Source organism: Denticeps clupeoides, chromosome 2 (assembly GCF_900700375.1).
Source record: "Denticeps clupeoides chromosome 2, fDenClu1.1, whole genome shotgun sequence".
Classification (NCBI taxonomy): domain Eukaryota; kingdom Metazoa; phylum Chordata; class Actinopteri; order Clupeiformes; family Denticipitidae; genus Denticeps; species Denticeps clupeoides.
In genome coordinates this window covers 3,230,488-3,251,987 of record NC_041708.1, presented here as the reverse complement: position 1 = coordinate 3,251,987, position 21,500 = coordinate 3,230,488, and the positions used below count along the sequence as shown (strand labels likewise).

General features: G+C 45.8%; 2 protein-coding genes across 3 annotated transcripts; both read right to left on the bottom strand.

The window, feature by feature from the left end:
- Nucleotides 1–719: 719 nt before the first annotated feature.
- On the bottom strand, nucleotides 720–13,453 carry fads6 (fatty acid desaturase 6). 2 transcript variants are annotated; one of them, XM_028969961.1, is made up of 6 exons: nucleotides 13,176–13,453; nucleotides 11,367–11,533; nucleotides 8,751–8,931; nucleotides 7,713–7,900; nucleotides 5,467–5,646; nucleotides 720–1,591 (listed from the first exon to the last, which is right to left on the bottom strand). In XM_028969961.1, the coding sequence occupies exons 1-6, from the start codon at nucleotides 13,441–13,443 to the stop codon at nucleotides 1,442–1,444; spliced, it is 1,134 nt and encodes a 377-aa protein (XP_028825794.1). In that variant the 5' UTR covers nucleotides 13,444–13,453; the 3' UTR covers nucleotides 720–1,441. The 2 variants fall into 2 exon arrangements, with proteins under 2 accessions (XP_028825794.1, XP_028825795.1); XM_028969962.1 differs by lacking the exon at nucleotides 13,176–13,453 and adding an exon at nucleotides 11,991–12,138.
- A 1,110-nt stretch (nucleotides 13,454–14,563) lies between these two features.
- Nucleotides 14,564–20,443, bottom strand: ush1gb (Usher syndrome 1Gb (autosomal recessive)). Its single transcript, XM_028969876.1, has 3 exons — nucleotides 20,220–20,443; nucleotides 16,811–17,273; nucleotides 14,564–16,076 (listed from the first exon to the last, which is right to left on the bottom strand). The coding sequence occupies exons 1-3, from the start codon at nucleotides 20,381–20,383 to the stop codon at nucleotides 15,252–15,254; spliced, it is 1,452 nt and encodes a 483-aa protein (XP_028825709.1). The 5' UTR covers nucleotides 20,384–20,443; the 3' UTR covers nucleotides 14,564–15,251.
- Nucleotides 20,444–21,500: the final 1,057 nt, after the last annotated feature.

Sequence of the window (21,500 nt, the reverse complement as noted above, 5' to 3'; positions counted from 1 at the left end):
GACTGTGGAGGCCAGGTCTCCACTTTTTGTTAAGTACATAACTCCACATGTGTTCATTCATAGTTTTGATGCCTTCAGTGAGAATCTACCAACGTAAATGGTCATGAAAATAAAGAAAACACAATGAATGAGAAGGTGTGTCCAGACTTTTGGCCTGTACTGTATGTGCAACATAAAGGACAGTTGGCAAAATCAAATCAGAATATAAGAAAATCTTTACTGTGGAGAATTTCGGAGAGTCATAAATGTCTCTCTGCTCTATGACTTTGGTCCAGTACAGACATTCAGAGCACAGGGTTCTTCCAAAACCCCTGGGTCTCATGGACAATCCAAAAGGCCTTTTTTGGCCAACTGCTTCTGACATCTTTCAGTGTGACGAATGATTGAATTTTGATGCCTAATTTTGGTGTGACTGTAGCAAAAGCTTCAGTTCTGTGGTTGATTTGCACAACAGCAGGCATCACGTGATCCATTGTAGGTGAAAAAGCAAAAGCGATTGTTTTAGTCATTGAGATGCGCACGACGAAATGTGTCCTCTGCATTTAACCCATCACCTTGGTGAGCAGTGGGCAGCCACGAAAGGCGCCCGGGGAGCAGTGTGTGGGGGTGTTACATTGCTCAGTGGCACCTCAGTGACTTAATCTGCATCCTTAGGCCACCACATGTTTGAACCAGTCCCCCAACTTACCATCGCCAAATAAAATAATTTAGCGGCTCACTTCAGGGTTGTCAAAAAGACATATCTAGGTTTAATCAAAGTTACAGCAGTTCACAGTGCTATGACATGAATGTGATTCCTTTAGCCTTATTAAATATAAAAAAAAAAAAAATCATATTACACAGTGTCATGTGCTAAACAATCATCGTACCTGTAATCTGTTTGTAATGAACTCACGGTCAGATTTGAAATACGTTTCGGACGGCGTGTTCAAGTTATTCAGAAATCATTTACGTCTGAAATAAGATCATCGTTAGCAACAGTCTGAACGCAAGTAACATGCAAAACCGTTAAATTAGTGCACAAAAAAAAAGCCCCTCATAATCATCACCGATCATCGCCACAGCGACATCTGCTCTCAGAATAGATCGGTCTCAATCGTGACTCTCTTTGTCCAGTCAGGTCTCATTAAGCAGCTAAATCAGCTAAAGCTAGCATCCCATGAAATGGTGCCATTGCATAGATCACGGCCCGTGTGTTAGTAAAGCATGATGCTACCGCTCAGTGTGGTCCGTGTGCAACCAACACGTCTTGTTTTGTGATGCATCGAATATATATATATATATATTTTATTGTTTGGTTTTATTGTTCCAGAGTAGCCTTGGGTTAGGCATGGGCCAAGGCCCTCTGGTGGTGACCGTCATCCACGGCCCGGTCTCCGTCTTCTTAACCGGGACAAGTCTTTGTGCTTCGTTGCTGGAACGCCGTCCCGAACTGACGTGTTTACTGCACTCCTACGAGCTCGGTGATGGGAGGAGCGAACACCATGAGCTCCTGGTATTTGTGGAAGAACAGGCTGAGACGGGACAAGTATCTGTCCTCCTGATATGGGAGCTGCTTCTCCTTTAGATATTTGGAGACAATGGGCTTCACCTGCATAAAGACAAGAATCACAGGGCCATGGGTTTTCCAGCTCAGATATCAATAACCATATTAATGAGTGTAATACTAATTTAATGTCTCACCAGGAAAACCAGCATTAAAAACATTAAGTGAAAGTGAAGTGATTGTCACACGTGATACACAGCAAAGCACCGTCCCCACACACTGCAGAACAGCACACAGTGCACACAGTGAAATTTGTCCTCTGCATTTAACCCATCACCCTGAGTGAGCAGTGGGCAGCCATGACAGGCGCCCGGGGAGCAGTGTGTGGGGACGGTGGTAACTTGGCAGATCGAGATTCGAACCAGCAACCTTCTGATTACGGGGCCGCTTCCTTAACCACTAGGCCACCACTGCCCCACCACTAGGCCACCACTGCCCCACTTAGCGTAGGCCAACGTAACTATTTTACACATTTTATTCCAAACATTATTACTTACGATGGAGTCAGACACTCATCAAGTGAGAATATTAACTGCGAATATTACTACATTGACTGTTATAAATAATAACTACACTGCAGTTAAATGCCACAAACACGAATCAAACGCTGTACCCAGAAGACCCCATGTCCTTAAACAACTATTAAACATTCATTAGGGCACCGTGGACTGAAATTCGGCCTAATTAGGCCTCAGCATTAGGGTTATCTTGGGATTATGGGTAATGATATGGTGGCGGCAACCTAGTGGTCACTGTACTGAACCCACATACCAGTCCAAAGTTTTGACACCTTCTCATTTATGGGTCTTGCATTTTTTTTTACATTATAGAACAAAACTGAGGACATGGGGTTATATAATAAACGAACCAAAAAAATGGGCAAAAAGGTGAAGATTTGCGACTCTCCAAATCAGGGAGCTTTTGCTGTGAAGGCAGCATTTCACACTCTCAGCTTGTCTCCACCACCTTAAGTTGCACATTTGGGACGGTTTCCAACAGTCCTGAAGGTTTATTATGCTGAACACTTTCTTATCATTCACTCATGTTAATGAGCATCTCGTGAAGCGGCTTTTTAAGTGAAGTGATTGTCACATGTGATATACAGCAGCACAGCACACGGTGCACACAGTGAAATTTGTCCTCTGCATTTAACCCATCACCCTGAGTGAGCAGTGGGCAGCCATGACCAGCGCCCGGGGAGCAGTGTGTGGGGACGGTGCTTTGCTCAGTGGCACCTCAGTGGCACCTTGGTGGCTCGGGATTCGAACCGGCAACCTTCTGATTACGGGGCCGCTTCCTTAACCGCTAGGCCACCACTGCCCTTAGAGGCCACCACTGCCCCTAGAAATTTTGATGACGACGATATTAGGGCTGCAACAACGAATCGATAAAAATCGATTACTAAAAGAGTTGGCAACGAATTTCCTAATCGATTCGTTGTGTCGCGTGACGTGGATACATTTGATTATTAAAAAAAAAAAAAAAAACTTTATTTGAGCGCGGAGCGGAGTGAACACACTCGGTCTCTCTCACGCACAGATGCAAGCAGAGTTTGGCGCCTCATAGACAGCGCGGAGCAAAAATAAAAAAAAACGAGCGGAGGTAGAGGACAGGTACATGGCGGAGGCAGAGAAATCTGCGTGAAATAGCGGCACGGCACGGGAGCACCACGGCAAAGATCCAGCACCTGAAACGCGTGTTTGATGAGGAGGAAGAAGGGAGTTCAGCAGCAGGGGAAGTCTCTACAGAATCCTACTTTTGTTCCGTTTTGAAGTGAGGAACGTAATGTCCCTGGTGCTGGTGTTTACTAGTTATCCAGCTTGACAGGCATGACAAGTTAGCGTTAGCTCGTTAATAACAGTAGTAAAGCAGGGGTGCTATAGTTACTTTGCATTAAAAGACTAAAGACGTGTTTTTATTCACTAGCCGTTTTTGGACCATTCATTTTTCAATCTGTTGTTGTGTATAGATACACTGCAAAAAAAACTTTTCTTACCTAGTAATTTTGTCTCGTTTCCAGTCCAAATATCTAAAAAATCTTAAATCAAGATTACTAGACAAGAAAAATTCCATGAGAAAATTAAGTGATGCTTAAAACTTCTGTTTGAGATTATATCTCATTAAGATTAGTTTTCTTACCCCATTGGCAGATAATTTTGCTTGTTTTAAGCAATCACTTAATTTTGAGATGTTTTTTCAGAAAACAAGACAGCATTTCTTATGCTATTTCATGTGTCTAGTGAATGTATCTTGATTTAAGATTTTTTAGATATTTGGACTGAAAACAGGAAAAGTTTAGAAAAGCATTTTTTGCAGTGTATATTCTGTGCTTAGTCCCATATAGGTTATTATTGACAAATATATTTGTGTGTGTTGTACTTTTTAATTTAATTTTAAAGTTATTTTATAGCACTACGCACTGGTCATCTTAAGATGTGTTTAAATATGGTGTATAAATGAACCTTGCACTTACTACATTGATGGTAATAATTTAATGAATAAGCTTCAAGTGAGCTTGAGAGAGAGAGAGAGATAGAGTGTGTGTGTGTGTGTATGTGTGAGAGTTTGTGAGTGTGTGCGGGTGGTAGTAACCCAGTGGGTAACACACACTTGTGAGGGTGACTGTGGTAGTAGCCCAGTGGGTAACACACTCGCCTATGAACCAGAAGACCCGGGTTCTAATCCCACTTACTACCATTGTGTCCCTGAGCAAGACACTTAACCCTGAGTTGCTCCAGGGAGGGACTGTCCCTGTAACTACTGATTGTAAGTCGCTCTGGATAAGGGCGTCTGGTAAATGCTGTAAATGTGCGTCTGCGAGTATGCACCTGCAGTGTAGTGTAGAGAACAAGCTCTGACATTCAAACAAATCCTGTTAAATTTTCTGATTTTGTATAGTTCTTTATTTTTTTATAAATGATTTATCGTTCTGGCAGCTCAGGTGGCACTTAATTTAAAAAAAAAGTCTATATTTGGCAGATGTAAAGCATGTGTATGTTTTTTGTGTTAGTCCATTTTTATTTTATTATTATTATAACAGCTCAAGGAGCAACATGTTTGTGCACTTTCTAAAGATTTTGATTCTGTTTTTGAATAAAGGGTTGGAAATGAATGCTTTTCTGTTTTTTTGTTTTTTATCCGATTCTACGATTAATAAAAAAAAGAATCGACAGATTAATCGATTATTAAAATAATCGTTAGTTGCAGCCCTAGACGATAGTTAACAAAGCAGCCATGAAGGTAAAAAGAGGTGACTGAAAAAACTGATTCAACAAACTACAGGGTGGGCCATTTATATGGATACACCTTAATAAAATGGAAATGGTTGGTGACATCAAAGTCAAGTCAAAGTCAGCTTTATTGTTTATTGAACATATTTTATAAGTGGTCAGAAACTTGTAAATAACTCATGAAAGAATAAAGTTACGTTAAAACCAAGCACATCTTGTGAATTTACCAATAAATTTGATGTCACATGACCCTCTTCCTATTGAAAAAAACAAAAGTTGGCTGACTTCAAAATGGCCACTATGGTCACCACCCATCTTGAAAAGTTTGCCCTCTCACATATACTAATGTGCCACAAACAGGACGTTAATGTCACCAACCATTCCCATTTTATTAAGGTGTATCCATATAAATGGCTCACCCTGTACTTCACTTTCTCCTGAACAAATATAACAAATCTCTTGTAATATATTCTTCAAAATAGCCTTCATAGCTGCCACAGAGTAGGGGTGTCCAAACTTTTGACTGGTGGTGAAAGTTCGAAGTGTGAAGAAATCCGGCAGGCACCCCAAAACGATGTGCAATATATATGTATTGCTGGCCCACCTAACCGATTGGTTGAAATCACTATTACCACCTAATCCACGATGGTGACCATCGTGACAGACACAAGTTTCAAATCGTCGCTTCACCTTCAGGCACATGTTATCGGAGAGGAATGGGAAGAGGTGGTGCTCAACGTGGCAGTTGATGAGCGAGTGGCCAAACGTCCAGTCCAGAAGCAGGTTGCGGGGAAGGTTCAGGACGCCATGAGTCATCTGGTAGATCCGCTTGGGCCGACAGTTTGGCGAGAACATTGGCAGGCCTATGTGCTGTGAAGAACAGAGCGAGGAATGATCATTAAAAACAGTTTTTCTCAAAACGAAAGAACATATGTTTGTAGATGAAAGTCCGTCCGCACTTCTGACTGCCGGCGAAATCCCTCAGGTTCAAAGTGAGAAAAAGAGCAGCCAGGTCAGATTGCAGCATGACTGGGCAGTTGGCCCGTTGCCACGGTAACTAAATAGCTCTGCATTGGGATTGCCTGGGGAGGGGTGAGGTGCAGGGACTGTCAACAAAGAGAAGACACGCACGCACCGACTCACACACGTATGGCCACAAGAACAATGCACCATCTCAACCTACATCAAAGGCACACATTTCCTATGGCTGACATTTTTATGGCCTCGGATTAAAACGCGGCCACGTTCACATACCCTGGACTTCAAAAGGGGTCAACATACTTCACAGGATCAGCACAATGTACAATAGATTACAGTCTGAAGTCTCCATGTGGGAAAACTCTTTTTCTGTGGTTCTGTGTTAACTGAACTCTCTGTGCTGACCGTATGAAGGTCTGGGGGAACAATGGTTTATTGAAAATGTAATCCCCCCCCCGCCAAAAAAAAGAGAAATCAGCAGACTCTGTACTGAGTCACGAGGGGTGGCATGTACTGCATGCATGGGTTAAAATAAAAAATAAAAAAAGCAGGATAAGGGCATCTGATAAATGCTGTAAATGTAAATGTAAGATGATATGGTTGAATTAAACTGCTGGACTCATTCAGTATGTGAAGGCCTTCAGTGCGCTCACTTGACAGAAATTAGTCGTAGCGACGGAGAACTTTAATCCATGGTTAGAACGCCAATGGAATGCAACGTACTTTTATTATCCATTTTTGGAGAACGTACAGTGGTTACAGAAAGTATTCAAACCCCCTTAAATTTTTCACTCTTTGTTATATTGCGAAAATCAAGTTCTTTTTTTCCTCATTAATGTTCACACAGCACCCCAGATTGAAAAACACACACTTGTTGACATTTTTGCAAATTTATTAACAAAAAATCACGTGAACTGTCACATGGTCCTAAGTATTCACACCAGCAGCACCCCTGTCTATATAAGACCTTACAGCTCACAATGCATGTCAGAGCAAACGAGAATGATGAGGTCAAAAGAACCAGCTGAAGAGCTCAGAGACAGAATTGTCAGAATTGCACAGATCGGGCCAATGTTACAAGCTCTGCCGCAGTTAGGCTTCCTAAGAACACAGTGGCCTCCATAATCCTTAAATGGAAGGCGTTTGGGACGACCAAAACTGGCCATCCAGCCAGACTGAGCTATTGAGTAATAGAGCCTTTGTGAGAGAGGTAAAGAAGAACCAAAAGATCTCCAGAGTTGCAGTTGGGAGATGGAAGAAAGTTGTAGAAAGTCAACCATCACTTCCTCAGTGCAAGACACATGAAAGCCCACATGGAGTTTGCTTTAAAAAAAAAACAAAAAGGACTCCAAGATGATGAGAAATAAGATTCTCTGGTCTGATGAGAGCAAGAGAGAACTTTTTGGCCTTCATTCTAAGTGGAAACCAGGCACTGTTTATCACCTGTCCAATACAGTCCCAACAGTAAAGCACGGTGGTGGCAGCATCATGCCGTGGGGGTGTTTTGCAGCTGCAGGGACAGGACTACTGGTTGGAATGAAGGAGAGATGAATGTGGCCAAGTACAGGGATATCCTGGACGAAAACCTTCTCCAGAGTGCACAGAACCTCAGATTGGGCCGAAGTTTTACCTTCCAACAAGACAATGACCCTAAGCACACAGCTAAAAAAAAAATGGAGGAGTGGATTCACGACAAGTCAGAGCCCTGACTTAAACCCAAATGAGCAAATGATAGTTCAGTTTTTCTTTGTTAATAAATCAGCCAAAATGTCAACAATTCAGTGTTTTTCTGTCAATATGTGGTGCTATGTGTACATTAATAAGGAATAAATGAACTTAAATGATTTTAGCAAATTGCTACAATATAACAAAGAGTGAGGGGGTCTGAATATTTTCCGTACCCACTGTATTTCTTGATAGTTTTGTTCTTAAAATGTGCTAAGCGACGCCAGGCTCACCTGAAAGATGTTGACATGGATGTAGGGCACAGAGAACATGGCCCTGCATGCCAGCATGCAGAGCAGGGCACTATGAGGAGACTGGAAACCAGAGACGTGCAGAAGCAGCCAGTACTGAGCGTAAAGCCCCAGGGTCACCATCAGCACTGTGCGCAAGGCCTGTCCCACCGACAGACACCTCAGCTGCCCTGATGGACACAAATGCACCCATCCATTAGCATCTTTATTATTAATGTTAAATACATCAGCAGCACTACTATTAACATTATTTCTGTGTTTGATGTAAATTTATGTTTTGAACAGAACAACAAATCACGTTTTTAAGTGAATTTTATATTAATAGTCGGGCGATTGTCTGGAAAACGAAAAAAAAAAAAAAAATCAATTGTAAAATCATTGTTGTCCCATGCATAACCACATTGTTTTATTGAAGTGTTGTGCATTGAAATATTTGGTGGAGTAGTTTTGTCTGAATGCTTGTAGAGTTCCCAGAACTTTATTGGGGAAGTTGGTTTTAACAAGTGAGACTACTTTTCTGTGTCCCGTGCTTGTGGCTTTTGTCATAACTTTCTATTGAAGTACCCAGTAGTACGGCACGACAAGTACTACAACATGTCACACTTGTTCATAGTTCTGACCACTAGGGGATAAAGTAACTTGTTATTAAGTGTTATCAAAATGCCCTGTGCATCACAGAGAATAGTTCGATATATTAACAGTATATTTTGAGGCATTATTTCATTCAAATTAGCTGAAATTTGGATTCAAATATGCATACTTTTTTATTAGTTCAAATATTACTCTTTCAAATGCTTTCTGTGGTGATCGTATGCAAAGTAACATTGGTCACGTGACACTTGTCTCATTTGCATCTTTGTAATCAGGCAGCTCTATCAAGTGGTGCTTCCTTATAGAACACCAAATACAGATAAGCCATTACAACTGAGATTCTACTGATGACTGTACATTTGTAAAGTTTCTTACCTATTTGGGCCAAATTTTAATGGCCTGACCCCCGATTAATATGTATATAGCTACCTAAAGCCACCAAAGGTGTGATGATTGGCACGGCCAGTGGTGCTATGAACAGGTAGATGGTCCGTGGGAGGAAAGGGATCTTCCAGGTGCTGGAGTCTCCCAGGCCAATCACGTTAGTGTGGGCGTGATGCATCTTGACGTGGGCCTGGACACCAACTTGTGCCGTGAAGGAACCACACACCTGAGAACATACAAAGAAAGTGCAGGTACTTCCTCATGAGCAAATGTGTCCCTTTTAGTAGTGGGCTAGTAGTAAGTAACACACTCGCCTATGAACCAGAAGTCCCAGGTTCAAACGGCACTTACTATCATTGTGTCCCTGAGCAAGACACTTTACCCTGAGTGACTCCAGGGGGGGCTGTCCCTGTAACTACTGATTATAAGTTGCAATAATAAATGCAATAAATGTAAATGATGACTTGATTTTTGAGTAGCATCACAACGACAGAATCGTGATTCACCATCTTTAGCTAATAGTCAATCTAGACATTTAAAAGTAAGATGAATACACATGTCCTGACAGGCCCGAGGACACCAGAGTTTTTTTTTTTTTTTATTGAACAGTCACTTGACAGCGTGGAGATAAGGGACGCAAACAGAAGCCAATGCCTCGAGAGCGATAAAAGGACAGTGAACCGAACTTCCCTTGAAAGACTGGCTTATCATGGGTCTTCACAAACAGTCATAAAAACAAAGTGATTTCACCGAAGAGTTTATTTTGATGATGGATTTGGGTTTGTGGGTGGCGTGTTTATAATTGTGTACGTATGATATATCACTTTGTCAACGGTGGGCTGGGTCGAGAGGCAAGTTCGATTGTGTAGCACGTTGAAACTTAAAGAAGAAATGCAGGACAAAATTGGCCATAATAATGTATGATTATAAAGTCAAAATACGTATTAAACATATTGGGGTCCCCTCCTTGTGTGCGTAGGATTGTCTTCTGAAATTGTTAGCTGTTGTTCTTGGGTTTTGTTAACACTTCACCCTTGAAATAGGGTGGTAGTAGCCTAGTAGGTAACACACTCGCCTATGAACCAGAAGACCCAGGTTCAAAGCCCACTTACTACCATTGTGTCCCTGAGCAAGACACTTGACCCTAAGTTGCTAACTACTGATTGTAAGTCGCTCTGGATAAGGGCGTCTGATAAATGCTGTAAATGTAATGTAAATGAAATGGTTCTCAAGGATCCGTCTTTGACTTGCCTTCATTGTCGGTGAGGACGTTTACACCGTGTTGTTCAGGCTATGGAGGCAGGATCCCTAATTTAGTAACTTATTGCCAAACAAAAAAGACCCAAATTGAAGCCATAGTCTCACTGGCAGTGTCCAGAGCTACGGGGGGGTTGTCATTGTGATGCACTGCAGCACAGCAGTGCCGCACACCCTGAAATGTGTCCTCTGCTTTTAACCCATCACGAGCAGTGAGTGTGTGGGCCCCAATGCAATTCTGGACAGAGGAGCAGTTTTGTACATTTGTGCTTCATACTACAGCCATTTAAAGCCTGAAAATGTTTGTTCCTTTACGGCCGTATGAATGTTTTTGTACATAGTGCTGACCCTGCAAAGTCTTTTAAAGGTCCCCTGACATGAATATGCTTTTATTTAGGTCGTGTATGGGTGGTAGTGGCCCAGTGCAGGTGTGGGCAAACTTTTTAGCTCCGGAGCCACACTGACTTTAATATTTGACAGACGGGCCAGCACATATGCATTCATATCAGACCTAAACATAAAGTGCATTACAGTGTTCATTATTACACAATCAGTAATGTAGAAAGGTCAAGGTCAAGTAATCATCTGTTTGTACTTCATGATCACACAGGAATAAAATGTTTGAGATATGTGCATTTTGTGGGTTTGAAGTGTGCGTGTTTAATTATTTGATCTGTTTTTTTTATATCCAGTAGTACAAAGGAATGAAAATGCATGTATGAAATACAGCATCTTTCCATCGCATAATAAATATGTGCCACCTAGTCAACGTCGGCAAAGATTTTAAGTGCTAAAACGATAAGCCGATAATTTTTCTTGATATTGACTAAACGTTAAGGAGGACAAAACAAGTGTGTCCCTTTGTTCAGGCAGCCACTTAAAAACAGGGGTATCATAGCAGACGGGGGCATCATTGGCAGCGTAGGAGATCTGTGTGGTCAGACCTTCTACGTTACTGACTGAATCCTGACAGTTCAACTTGACTTGTTGAAAAACGCATATGGACTGAGATCATTAGAATACATTAAAGTGCGTTTTTAAAAACGAAGTTGAGGGAGTGTTCAGAACAGATTATTATTTATTATTAAAAAGCCGTTCTGTTGCGCATCATGAACCTGCTGTGTTACGCCAGGCATTACTGGAAAGCTAATGCAGTTACAATTATGGGCAATTCATGACAATCTATGGCGGGCCGGATTAAACGGGCCTATTTGCGGATGTGGCCCGCGGGCCGTAGTTTGCCCACCCCTGCCCCAGGACCATATCCAGGCTAGGGCAATTCGTATTAATGTTACATTTTCATGCTAGGGTACCCTTTTAAAGTCTGGGGAATGTCATGTCATTTGTGACCATGCGTTGCAGTGGCCCAGTAAATGCTGCACGTTGGTGAGGCTTCTTTCTCACCTCGATGAAGAAGACGGCCAGGAACTCCCCCCAAGCCTGCGACTCGCTCAGTGCTCCGTGGCTGGCCAGGTGGGTTCCTTTAACGGTGATGATGGCGTGAGCCACGCCCATGATCAGCATCCCCATGCCAAAGAGCAGTATCTGCGATGAGCCGAGCAACAAGAAGGCTGGGGAGAGAGAGAGAGAGAGAGAGAGAGAGAGAGAGAGAGAGAGAGAGAGAGAGAGAGAGAGAGAGAGTGAGTGCCTTTACTCCATCTTTCACTGGTCCAATATGTCCATTTGGCTGTGCTTTAATTGTACCAAGCATGGTGTGAACAGGTACGGTCACCATAAGCTTCAATATATTACATTTACTTTGGAACTCTGCAAGAACTTCCAACCCAGTTTTTATAAGACTCAAACAGCGGTATCTTGGATCAAGTCAATTGCAGAGTAGATCCAAAACAAATAGATGGAACACAGCATGCTCTTCAACTAACAAAAAGTAACCCTGATGAATCTAAAGTACTATTAGTTTAGGTTCTGCCTCCCTCGAACGGTGCATTGAGGTCTGAAGTCCCCATTTCAGCTTCTCTCAAATGTGGTACGTAATATTATATATAATTTAATATACCGTGTTAGTACCTTTCCCGCTGTAACTAGAGTAAGAAAGCTTGGGTGAAGAACTTTCAGGGAATATAATTCTCGCAGAGGAGACGAGTGTTGTCCTTGGCAAAGGTTCCATTCAGTACTGTACGTTCCACCAGGAACCTCCACAGGTGCGTCTTCCTCATGAGAAGCGATGGAGAAAGTCACACGCCAGCTAAATACGGAAATGATTTTGTTCTCGCCATGTCCATCCAGGGATGCGTATTGATGCACGCCCATCTGACAGCATGAAATGGAAGCGTCCAGGCCACCCCCTCGCTTTTATGAATAAATATTATCTTTTCTCCTCAGGCTCTGAGCGGTGGGGAGAGCGCGGTGAAGCAACATCGCGACCAAGAGGGCTTCTTCAGTCGGGCTGCTCTCTGATTGGTTGGTTGGTTACAGCCCCTGATTCCTTTCAAAATAACATTGTCTCCGTTCTATAATCATTTGACCATAATATCAATACAGTAAAATATTTATCCGCTGACATTTCTAAGTTTTTATTTGGCCCGCAGTTACGTGCCCAGTCCTCGATCCGGTCTGGTGTCACGGCTGAAAGGTGACTCGAGGGGTTCAGGTGGAGGAAGGAAACTGGATCCAGCGCTCGCACACACACGGCCCTGACAGGAGGACACTTCAAGCCGGCCGGTCATCATGCCAACCACCGCAACAGAGCGGTGTGGTCCAGAATGCGTAATGGCCTGGAGAAAAGGGTGGGGGGTGGCAGCCAGGTAGAACCGACCTCCTCCTCCTCCTCCATTTACCCAAGATGCCAGGCAGGAAGGTGAATGCGAGTCTGTCCCGGTCTGCGGCTCGGGACGTTAAAGTTACGGGGGACGCGGCGTCCGGAAGGACGTAAAACCAACGCTCCGCAGAGCCAGGGCCTTAATGATGCGGACGGAGACGAAGGTCCAACTGTAACGAACCGACCACGAACTCCGCACACCCGCGTGGGAAGCATTAACGCAGCACTTCTGTCACAAAGCACTGACCTCCACGGGGTTAGGGGGGTCATGAAAACCGAACACAGAGCTAGGCTTTACGGATTCTCAGCTCTAGACCCTTCGAAATTGCCAGATGCGCAAGATGCACGTTTTGAGGTATAAGAAGACGAATTTCTTATCTGCTGTGCACATCCATCACAAATTTTTGTTTTTGTGGGAGGTTTAATGGTCTAACCTGCGGGGAGAGAAAGGAACGCTGCAGCCAGGATGCTGCAGTCCACGCCCCTCCTGTCCCACCAGCTGCTCTCCTTCACCGTCTTCTGCACCAGCCGGGTCAGCTCCATCATCAGGGACTCCCGGTCCGCCTCGGCCCCCTTCCCCCGTCCCTCCCCTGGGCTGGCATCCACTGAGGAACCCCTGGGCCGTCCGTCCCAGGCCTGAGGACCGTTGTCCGATCCCGGACCGTCCCGGGAGGACCTCCACTCGTCCGGAACGTTCTGCATGTTGGGAGCAGGAGAGTCAGGGCCGGTGCGGCATTGTACTTTACACACAAAGAGCAGGAGCTTAACTCTGCATGGCAGACACGCAGCGAGCCGATTGGCTGCTGGCTGCACTCCGGAGAAAGGCCTGCCCCTTTTCACTCCCATCCCCCCTCCCTCCTCCCGTCTCTCTTGTTCCTTCTCTCACTCCTCTGCTGTCCCGCCTCCCTCACTCATCTTCTCCACCATTCCCACGGTAATACATGGGGCACAGACGACCTCTGCACAGCATCTCCAGTAGTAAAACACACACACACACACACACACACTGCTATACCATCACCATTTCTACAAATACACACACACCCTGCAACATCCACACACGTACTCACAGTAGCTAGAGAATCAATTATTCACCCACTCCCACACACACACACACACTGCTATACCATCACCATTTCTACAAATACACACACACCCTGCAACATCCACACAACGTACTCACAGTAGCTAGAGAATCAATTATTCACCAACTTACACACACACACTGCTATACCATCACCATTTCTACAAATACACACACACCCTGCAACATCCACACACGTACTCACAGTAGCTAGAGAATCAATTATTCACCCACTCCCACACACACACACACACACACACACACACACTGCTATACCATCACCATTTCTACAAATACACACACACCCTGCAAAATCCACACACGTACTCACAGTAGCTAGAGAATCAATTATTCACCCACTCCCACACACACACACACATACATACACACACACTGCTATACCATCACCATTTCTACAAATACACACACACCCTGCAACATCCACACAACGTACTCACAGTAGCTAGAGAATCAATTATTCACCCACTCCCACACACACACACACACACACACACACATTCCCTCCCTTCGCTCTCGCGCTTTGCATCAGTTTACTGGGGGAATTCGTGCTCCTAGCAGGTACACTCTAGTTAAACCTGATTAAATGTGGTGTATAGATTCAAAACTCAACACACTGAGCAGAATGTGCATGAAATTGACCAGAAGCACTGGAATATTTCAAACAACTTTATTCGCTTGAGCAAAAATGTTTTAAATAAATAAAACGTTGGCATTTGAAGTCTTCCCCTGAAAAAATACAAATACACAGTACTTACTGAAGGAAGTCGTACACTGAACACTGGCAAAAACGAATAAACACGTACAGAAATAACGACAGAAACAGACAAGACGGTTCTTAGCGGCAGGAAAAGCAGTGCAGTGCAAATAAAGCCCTCGCATCACAGGTTCCCCTGCAGATGGGCAGATAAGGCGGCGTAAGAAAAGGCCCGCGAGGCACTTGTACACTGGAGGTGGCGGTGTTTGGTGCGTTTATGTGCGTATCTGTGTGTTTGGATGTGCGGAAGGGGTCACGGGGGTCGAGGCCACTAACCCTTGTCCATCTGTTCATTCAACGCGGGCTTTCATGAGGGGGGCTCCGAGGGACTGTGTGTGTGTGTGTGTTTGTGTTTGTATAACAGATCCAGGAACCGTAACCCAGTGCAGCGTGTTCTTTATTTTCGTTGACGCAATCTGGATCAGGGGGTCAAGGGTTACGGCAGGGCGTGCAATATAATCTGAAGCTAATCAAAATTCTCCCTCCTCTGGGCACAATCAACTACATACATTTGTCACCGATTGATCGCTAAAAAGTTTTTGTTTTTCAGGTCACCGTCCCAGATGGTGAATGATCTAAAGCAGTTCAACGTTTGCCCACTAGATGTCCCTCTTCACGCGTTAAAAAAGGGGCTCCGTTGTGAACAGGCTCTCACAGCTCCGTGTCCCTTAAAGCTTCCGGCTCATCCAGGGTGTCCAATCGTCTCTTGCAGGCCTCTAAGAGCTTCTTGCGGGGCCCAAGCGGTATGTGTATGCTGGTCAAGTCCTGCTCAGAACAGAGGAGCAGAGCCTCCAGGTCGATTTTCTCCATCCTGAAGATGGCGATGAACTCAGTGAGGTCCAGGGAGGCCAGGAACACCTCCAGAGACACCGTTTCGGGTTCCTCCTCATCTTCCTCGTCCAAGCCCAGGTCTCCCTCCTCCCATGGTAGCTCCTGGAGGGATAACGCGCTCCCAATACTGTCCTCATCCAGGCTCGGTGACCTTCGGGGCAAGCGACCACGCAGACGGACGTTGGGGGCGCGTCCGACCGGCTCACTACCCACTACACTGCCCTCATCCCGGCCTCCGGGCCCAAAATGTCCGCCGCTTGCGTAGTTGCGACGGAACACCATCGTTCCCAGTCCCGGTCGCATGAACAACGAGTCTCTTCCCGAGTCAGCGCTGCTCTCCGAATAGGCGGCCTCGTGGAGGCCGGGGTCGCTGAGGGCTCGCGAGATGGTGTCGGTCGCGTCATCATCTGGTTCGTCGACACCGCGGAACACGTTGCGGATGTTGAGGCGCGAGGAGCGCTCTCGGGGGTTAACGTAGGTGCCTTGCTTCATGAACATGATGTCGTTGCCCAGTTGCAGGCCTGACAAGGAGCGCACGCTCTTGCGACCGTCCTCGTAGATCTTGAAGGTGCCGTCACCCTGCTTTTTCTTCTCCAGCTTCTTCTGGATCTTGGTCTTCCCCTTCGCCGTGGAGTGGATAGTGGCCTACAAAGAAAGAAGACATCAGTTAGCCCTCACCCTGGGTCTGCAAACTTAGTTGGACTGAAAGCAGTAGGTCTTTAGGGCACTGGTGGCCTAGCGGTTAAGGAAGTGGCACCTTGGCGGATCGGGATTTGAACCGGCAACCTTCTGATCACCTTCTGATTTATTTTTTTCCATTAGTGAAGTGATTGTCATTTTAACTTTGTGGCCCAAGGTGCCACTGAGCAAAGCACAGTCCCCACACACTGCTCCCTGGGCGCCTGTCATGGCTGCCCACTGCTCACTAAGGGTGATGGTTAAAAGCAGAGGACACATTTCACCGTGTCACCATGTGCTGTGCTGTGTATCACAATGACAATCATTTCACTAATGAAAAAAAAAAAAAAAAGCAATCAGAAGGTTGCTGGTTCAAATCCCGATCCGCCGAGGTGCCACTGAGCAAGGCACCGTCCCCACACACTGCTCCCCAGGCGCCTGTCATGGCCGCCCACTGCTCACCAAGGGTGATGGTTAAAAGCAGAGGACACATTTCGTTTGCGGCACTGTGTGCTGTGCTGCTGTGATTGTCACAATGACAATCAGTGCACTTTCACTTTTTCACTTTAGGGTCATGTGACGATGCTCAGTGACTTTGACGTGGTACAGTTTCGTGGCCTGTAACCTTTTGAGAGATGTGGCACAGGGTCAAATACGGCAAGTCATGTGACATGGTTCGACGTTCTCTACACTCGACATACCTGTGAGTAAGTGATGCTGGAGTTGATCGTGTTAAACTGGGGAATCTTTCGGCTGAGCGTGCTGCTGGTGTAGCTGGAGAAGCTGACGGTGTCAGAGGTGTCGATGGCCGAGGCGGCAGCCGAGTCTCTGAGGAACTTCCTCTCCATGCGCTGGTGGTGTTTCTTTTGCAGCTTGGCGCAGTCTTTGATGCGACACTCGGCGGCGCGGAACGCCCGGTCCTTCAGCTTGCTCACCACCTTGGGGTTGAGCATGATCTGCTTGGCAGCTGTGGAGTCCAGATAGCGGACGCAGTCCATGTGGCTCCGGGTGGCAGCCATGTCCAGAGGGGTGTGGTAGTCGTTGTCCAGGCACCACACGTTGGCACCAAAGGACACCAGGAAGGAGAGGCAGTTGAGGTGGCCATTGGCAGCAGCCAAGTGCAGCGGCGTGTTCCCCCAGATGTCACATCTGTCTGGGTCGCCCCTGAAGAGGTTAGAGGGAAAAGAAGGATGGATGAAACCTTAGTCCTGGATTTGTGTTCCTCACTGACCATAGAGTCTCCACACTGGCAGAGTCAGAGTCAACACACCAGCAGGTTCCTACGGAGGGTGGTAGTAGCCTAGTGGGTAACACAGAAGACCCAGGTTCAAACCCCACTTGCTACCATTGTGTCCCTGAGCAAGACACTTAAACCTGAGTGTCTCCAAGGGGGGACTGTCCCTGTCACTACTGATTATAAGGCGCTCTGGATAAGGGCGTCTGATAAATGCCGTAAAATTAGTGGTGGCCTAGCGGGGGCAGTGGTGGCCTAGCGGTTAAGGAAGTGGTCCCATATTCAGAAGGTTGCTGGTTCGAATCCCGATCCGCCAAGGTGCCACTGAGGTGCCAGTGAGCAAAGCACCGTCTCCACACACTGCTCCCCGGGCACCTGTCACTCAGGGTGATGGGTTAAATGCAGAGGACAAATTTCACTGTGTGAGCCGTGTGCTGTGCTGCTGTGACAATCACTTCACTTCAAACATCAGTTTCTCAAACTAGGTCTTGATTCTCAAACTAGGTCAGGTGTGGTGGGTCTAAACATCTGCAACGCTTCTGCACAAAGCTTGCCCACCCAGATCAGTACTGGGGTCCCCCGTGGGAGGTGTTGAACTGTGGCATGTAACCCAACGCAGCGCCGACTCGCGTTCTCGTTTTACGTTTCGCGCGCGCTCCGCGTGAGGTCATCGCAACGCCGTCCAATGGGCTTTCTGCGAGCGAGGACCAACAAAGAGCGGCAGCGAAAGCCTGTGCTGGATCGCTGCTCACAGGTCTTCGTGGTCATTAAGTATGCATGGGAACATACCTCATATTATCTACTTATTAGTACACACTTAGCAAGTAAAGTGCGGCGTTTCCACGTATTGCACATGAAGAACACAAAAAATGGAGTGGAATTGGGAAAAAAAAAATTGTTTTAGGCTTGAAAATGAGATTTGTTTGATTGGGACAAGCCCCTCAAGGGTCCAGCTTTGATGGCATCAATAATTGATGCGAAACATTACAGCAGTGTTTATGCATAATTCAACTAACCCACCCGGGGCCACATTCACAGACGTGTGGCCACCGCTGCACGGCTTAACACCTTCTCCCTCCGTCTCCCACCGAGCACGAGGCTGACAGCGAAGGGAAGGAAAAGAATGGTGAGAAGACTAGAGTGGACGATCGGGATCACTTCAGCCAGTACAAGCACCCTGGTTCATGGTTCAATATTGTAATACGGATAAGGAAGCGGCCCCGTAATCAGAAGGTTGCCGTGGCTCCGTCACGGATAGGCACCGTCCCCACACACTTCTCCCCGGGCGCCTGTCATGGCTGCCACTGCTCACCAAGGGTTATTTACATTTACAGCATTTATCAGACGCCCTTATCCAGAGCGACTTACAATCAGTATTTACAGGGACAGTCTCCCTGGAGCAACTTAGGGCTAAGTGTCTTGCTCAGGGACACAATGGTAGTAAGTGGGATTTGAACCTGGGTCTTCTGGTTCATAGGCGAGTATGTTATCCACCAGGCAACTACCACCCCGGGTGATGGTTAAAAGCAGAGGACACAATTTGTTGTGTCACCGTGTGCTGTGCTGCAGTGTTTCACTTAATATGGCACCACTGCCATGTTGTGTTGACGGTGTTCGTGTAAAACATGCTAACTGACGGTGCACGATGCTCATATTCAGCGCAACCTTTGACCCCGTTGCAGTAGATTTTGAAAAACGAACTACATCCGCACAGGCGGCGCGGTAGGGGGATGTCACCGTGTCTGGATACATTACTGTGACCTTTTCCCTTGACAACAGTTACGGTGCGTCTCCTCTCATGCTGAAAGCTGATGGGCTCGATTGACCAGATTGAGTGGCTTAATAAAGCTGTCACCCCCATATTCCCTCCCGGAGTCCCTAGGGTGCTGTTTAATATCCATTCTGCTGCGGTTGAACTGCAGGTTAATTGAACACACACACACACACACGTGCATGCTGTGTACATGCACAAACTCACAGCAGGCTCTAACCTTACGTTAAAACCGGTTTCTGTGGCATTGTTCCTGTTCCTTATTCAATCTCTTCATGAAAAAAGGGGCTATTGTGTATCAGGGTCTGCGCTAATGTAATACCGCCGCCGGACCATCAAAAGCCGGCTACTAATTAGGATCGTAGACAACACCCCATCGAAGGGAGCAATTACTCCATAATATACGGTTTCATTTAGTCTAAGCCTAATGCAACGAACGGGGCCATTCACGGATCTAGGTTTCGATAACAATGTTTTGGTTCTGTTCCAGCTTTCTGGAATAAATGCAATCAGTGTATACACACCGGCCTCTTACGCATATCAAATGGACCTATTCGCGCACACACACACACACACACACACACACACACACACACATTAGAAAAAGCAATTGCTAAGCGTACAAGGCAGCAGCCATGCTTGTGCACAGTGGCCGTGGGGAGGGCAGGGCTTTCATAACTGGAGAACAAGATTATATCTGCTTATATCCCAACAAGCCTGGCATCAGGTACACTTATGGCTTATTTGCAGCAATAAGGAAGTAGCATTTTTAACTACATTTTTTTTTATGTTGCTAATGGGTTGTGGAAAAATTTGTAGTAAAAAAATAACAACTGGCCTACAAGGACAGGATCCAACACGTAGTAAAAACACGGAATACTCTGACGTCATACACGCCACGTTATGACGTAGAAACATAACGCACAAGACATTTTTTTTTAAATCTTTGTCTAGTTGGCCGTCTGACTGTAATAATTACAACAAAACAACCCGTGCAAACTTTACGAAAATTACGAAATTCTTCCCTCTTTTCTTTGCCATGTCGCGACTTTCCACCACGCTCGATTGGGAACTCGGGCTCCGAGAAGGAGAGACACCCACTCACCCGCGTCCCACGACCAGGCGCAGCGCCTCCAGGTTGCCGTGGTAGGCGGCCCACAGCGTCGGCGTCATGCCGTCCTCGTCCGGCGCGTTCAGCTCCTTGCGCGTCGCCCGGCGCAGCAGCTCCAGGTGGCCGTCCCTGGCCGCGCGGTGGCACCGGTCGTTCATGGCGTCGGCGACGAGCCGGTCAGCGTGCGGAGCGCGCGCTGGGCAGACGGAGCCGTGGCGCGTTGCTACGGAGACGAGCGTGGGCGGAGCGCCCCCGCCTGGGGGCGGGGATTCTGCGCGTGGCCACGCCCACTCCCCGTGTACTATTCGTTCGTGTTAAAATTTTGGGTTTTGGAGGCTAAACTTCGCCACAAATGCACAGTACTGTGTAAAAGTTTTAGGCAGTAGTGAAACTCTATAAAAACACACAAATAATAACTATTAAAAACCGAAAGTGGCAATAATTTTATGTTCTCCTGACAAGTTTTGTCATTTTCTGCAATAAAAGCTATAGGCGTTTTAAATCTATCTATAAGGGAATTATATCTATCTTGTATTCTAAGATTTTTTAATACAGAAGAGCTAGTCTATTTTGTCTGTTCCTTTTAAATATGTACTTCATTTTACACAATTGTTGCTTAATTTGATATACAGTACAGGCCAAAAGTTTGGACACACCTTCTCATTCAATGTGTTTTCTTTATTTTCATGACCATTTACGTTGGTAGATTCTCACTGAAGGCATCAAAACTATGAATGAACACATGTGGAGTTATGTACTTAACAAAAAGTGGAGACCTGGCCTCCACAGTCACCGGACCTGAACCCAATCCAGATGGTTTGGGGTGAGCTGGACCCCAACAAGTGCTAAACACCTCTGGGAACTCCTTCAAGACTTTTGGAAAACCATTTCAGGTGACGACCTCCTGAAGCTCATCGAGAGAATGCCAAGAGTGTGCAAAGCAGTAATCAGAGCAAAGAAACTAGAATATAAAACATGTTCTCAGTTATTTCACCTTTTTTTGTTAAATCCATAACTCCACATGTGTTCATTCATGGTTTTGACACAATAAGTTATCAGAGTACAGTGAGTATTTGTTTTTTTTCTTAAATAAACCTGAAGCGACTTGACCTTTTGATGTGGAACTGAAACGGCGTAATAGCAACTGACCATGAATGCTGAGTAATTCGCTCTTTATGACACAATATGAAATTTGCACAAGACGTCGCCGGTGCCAACGCCTCCGCTGTGACCGTTGCTTATTTAATGCACGCTTTGTGTGGCGACAGGGTATTC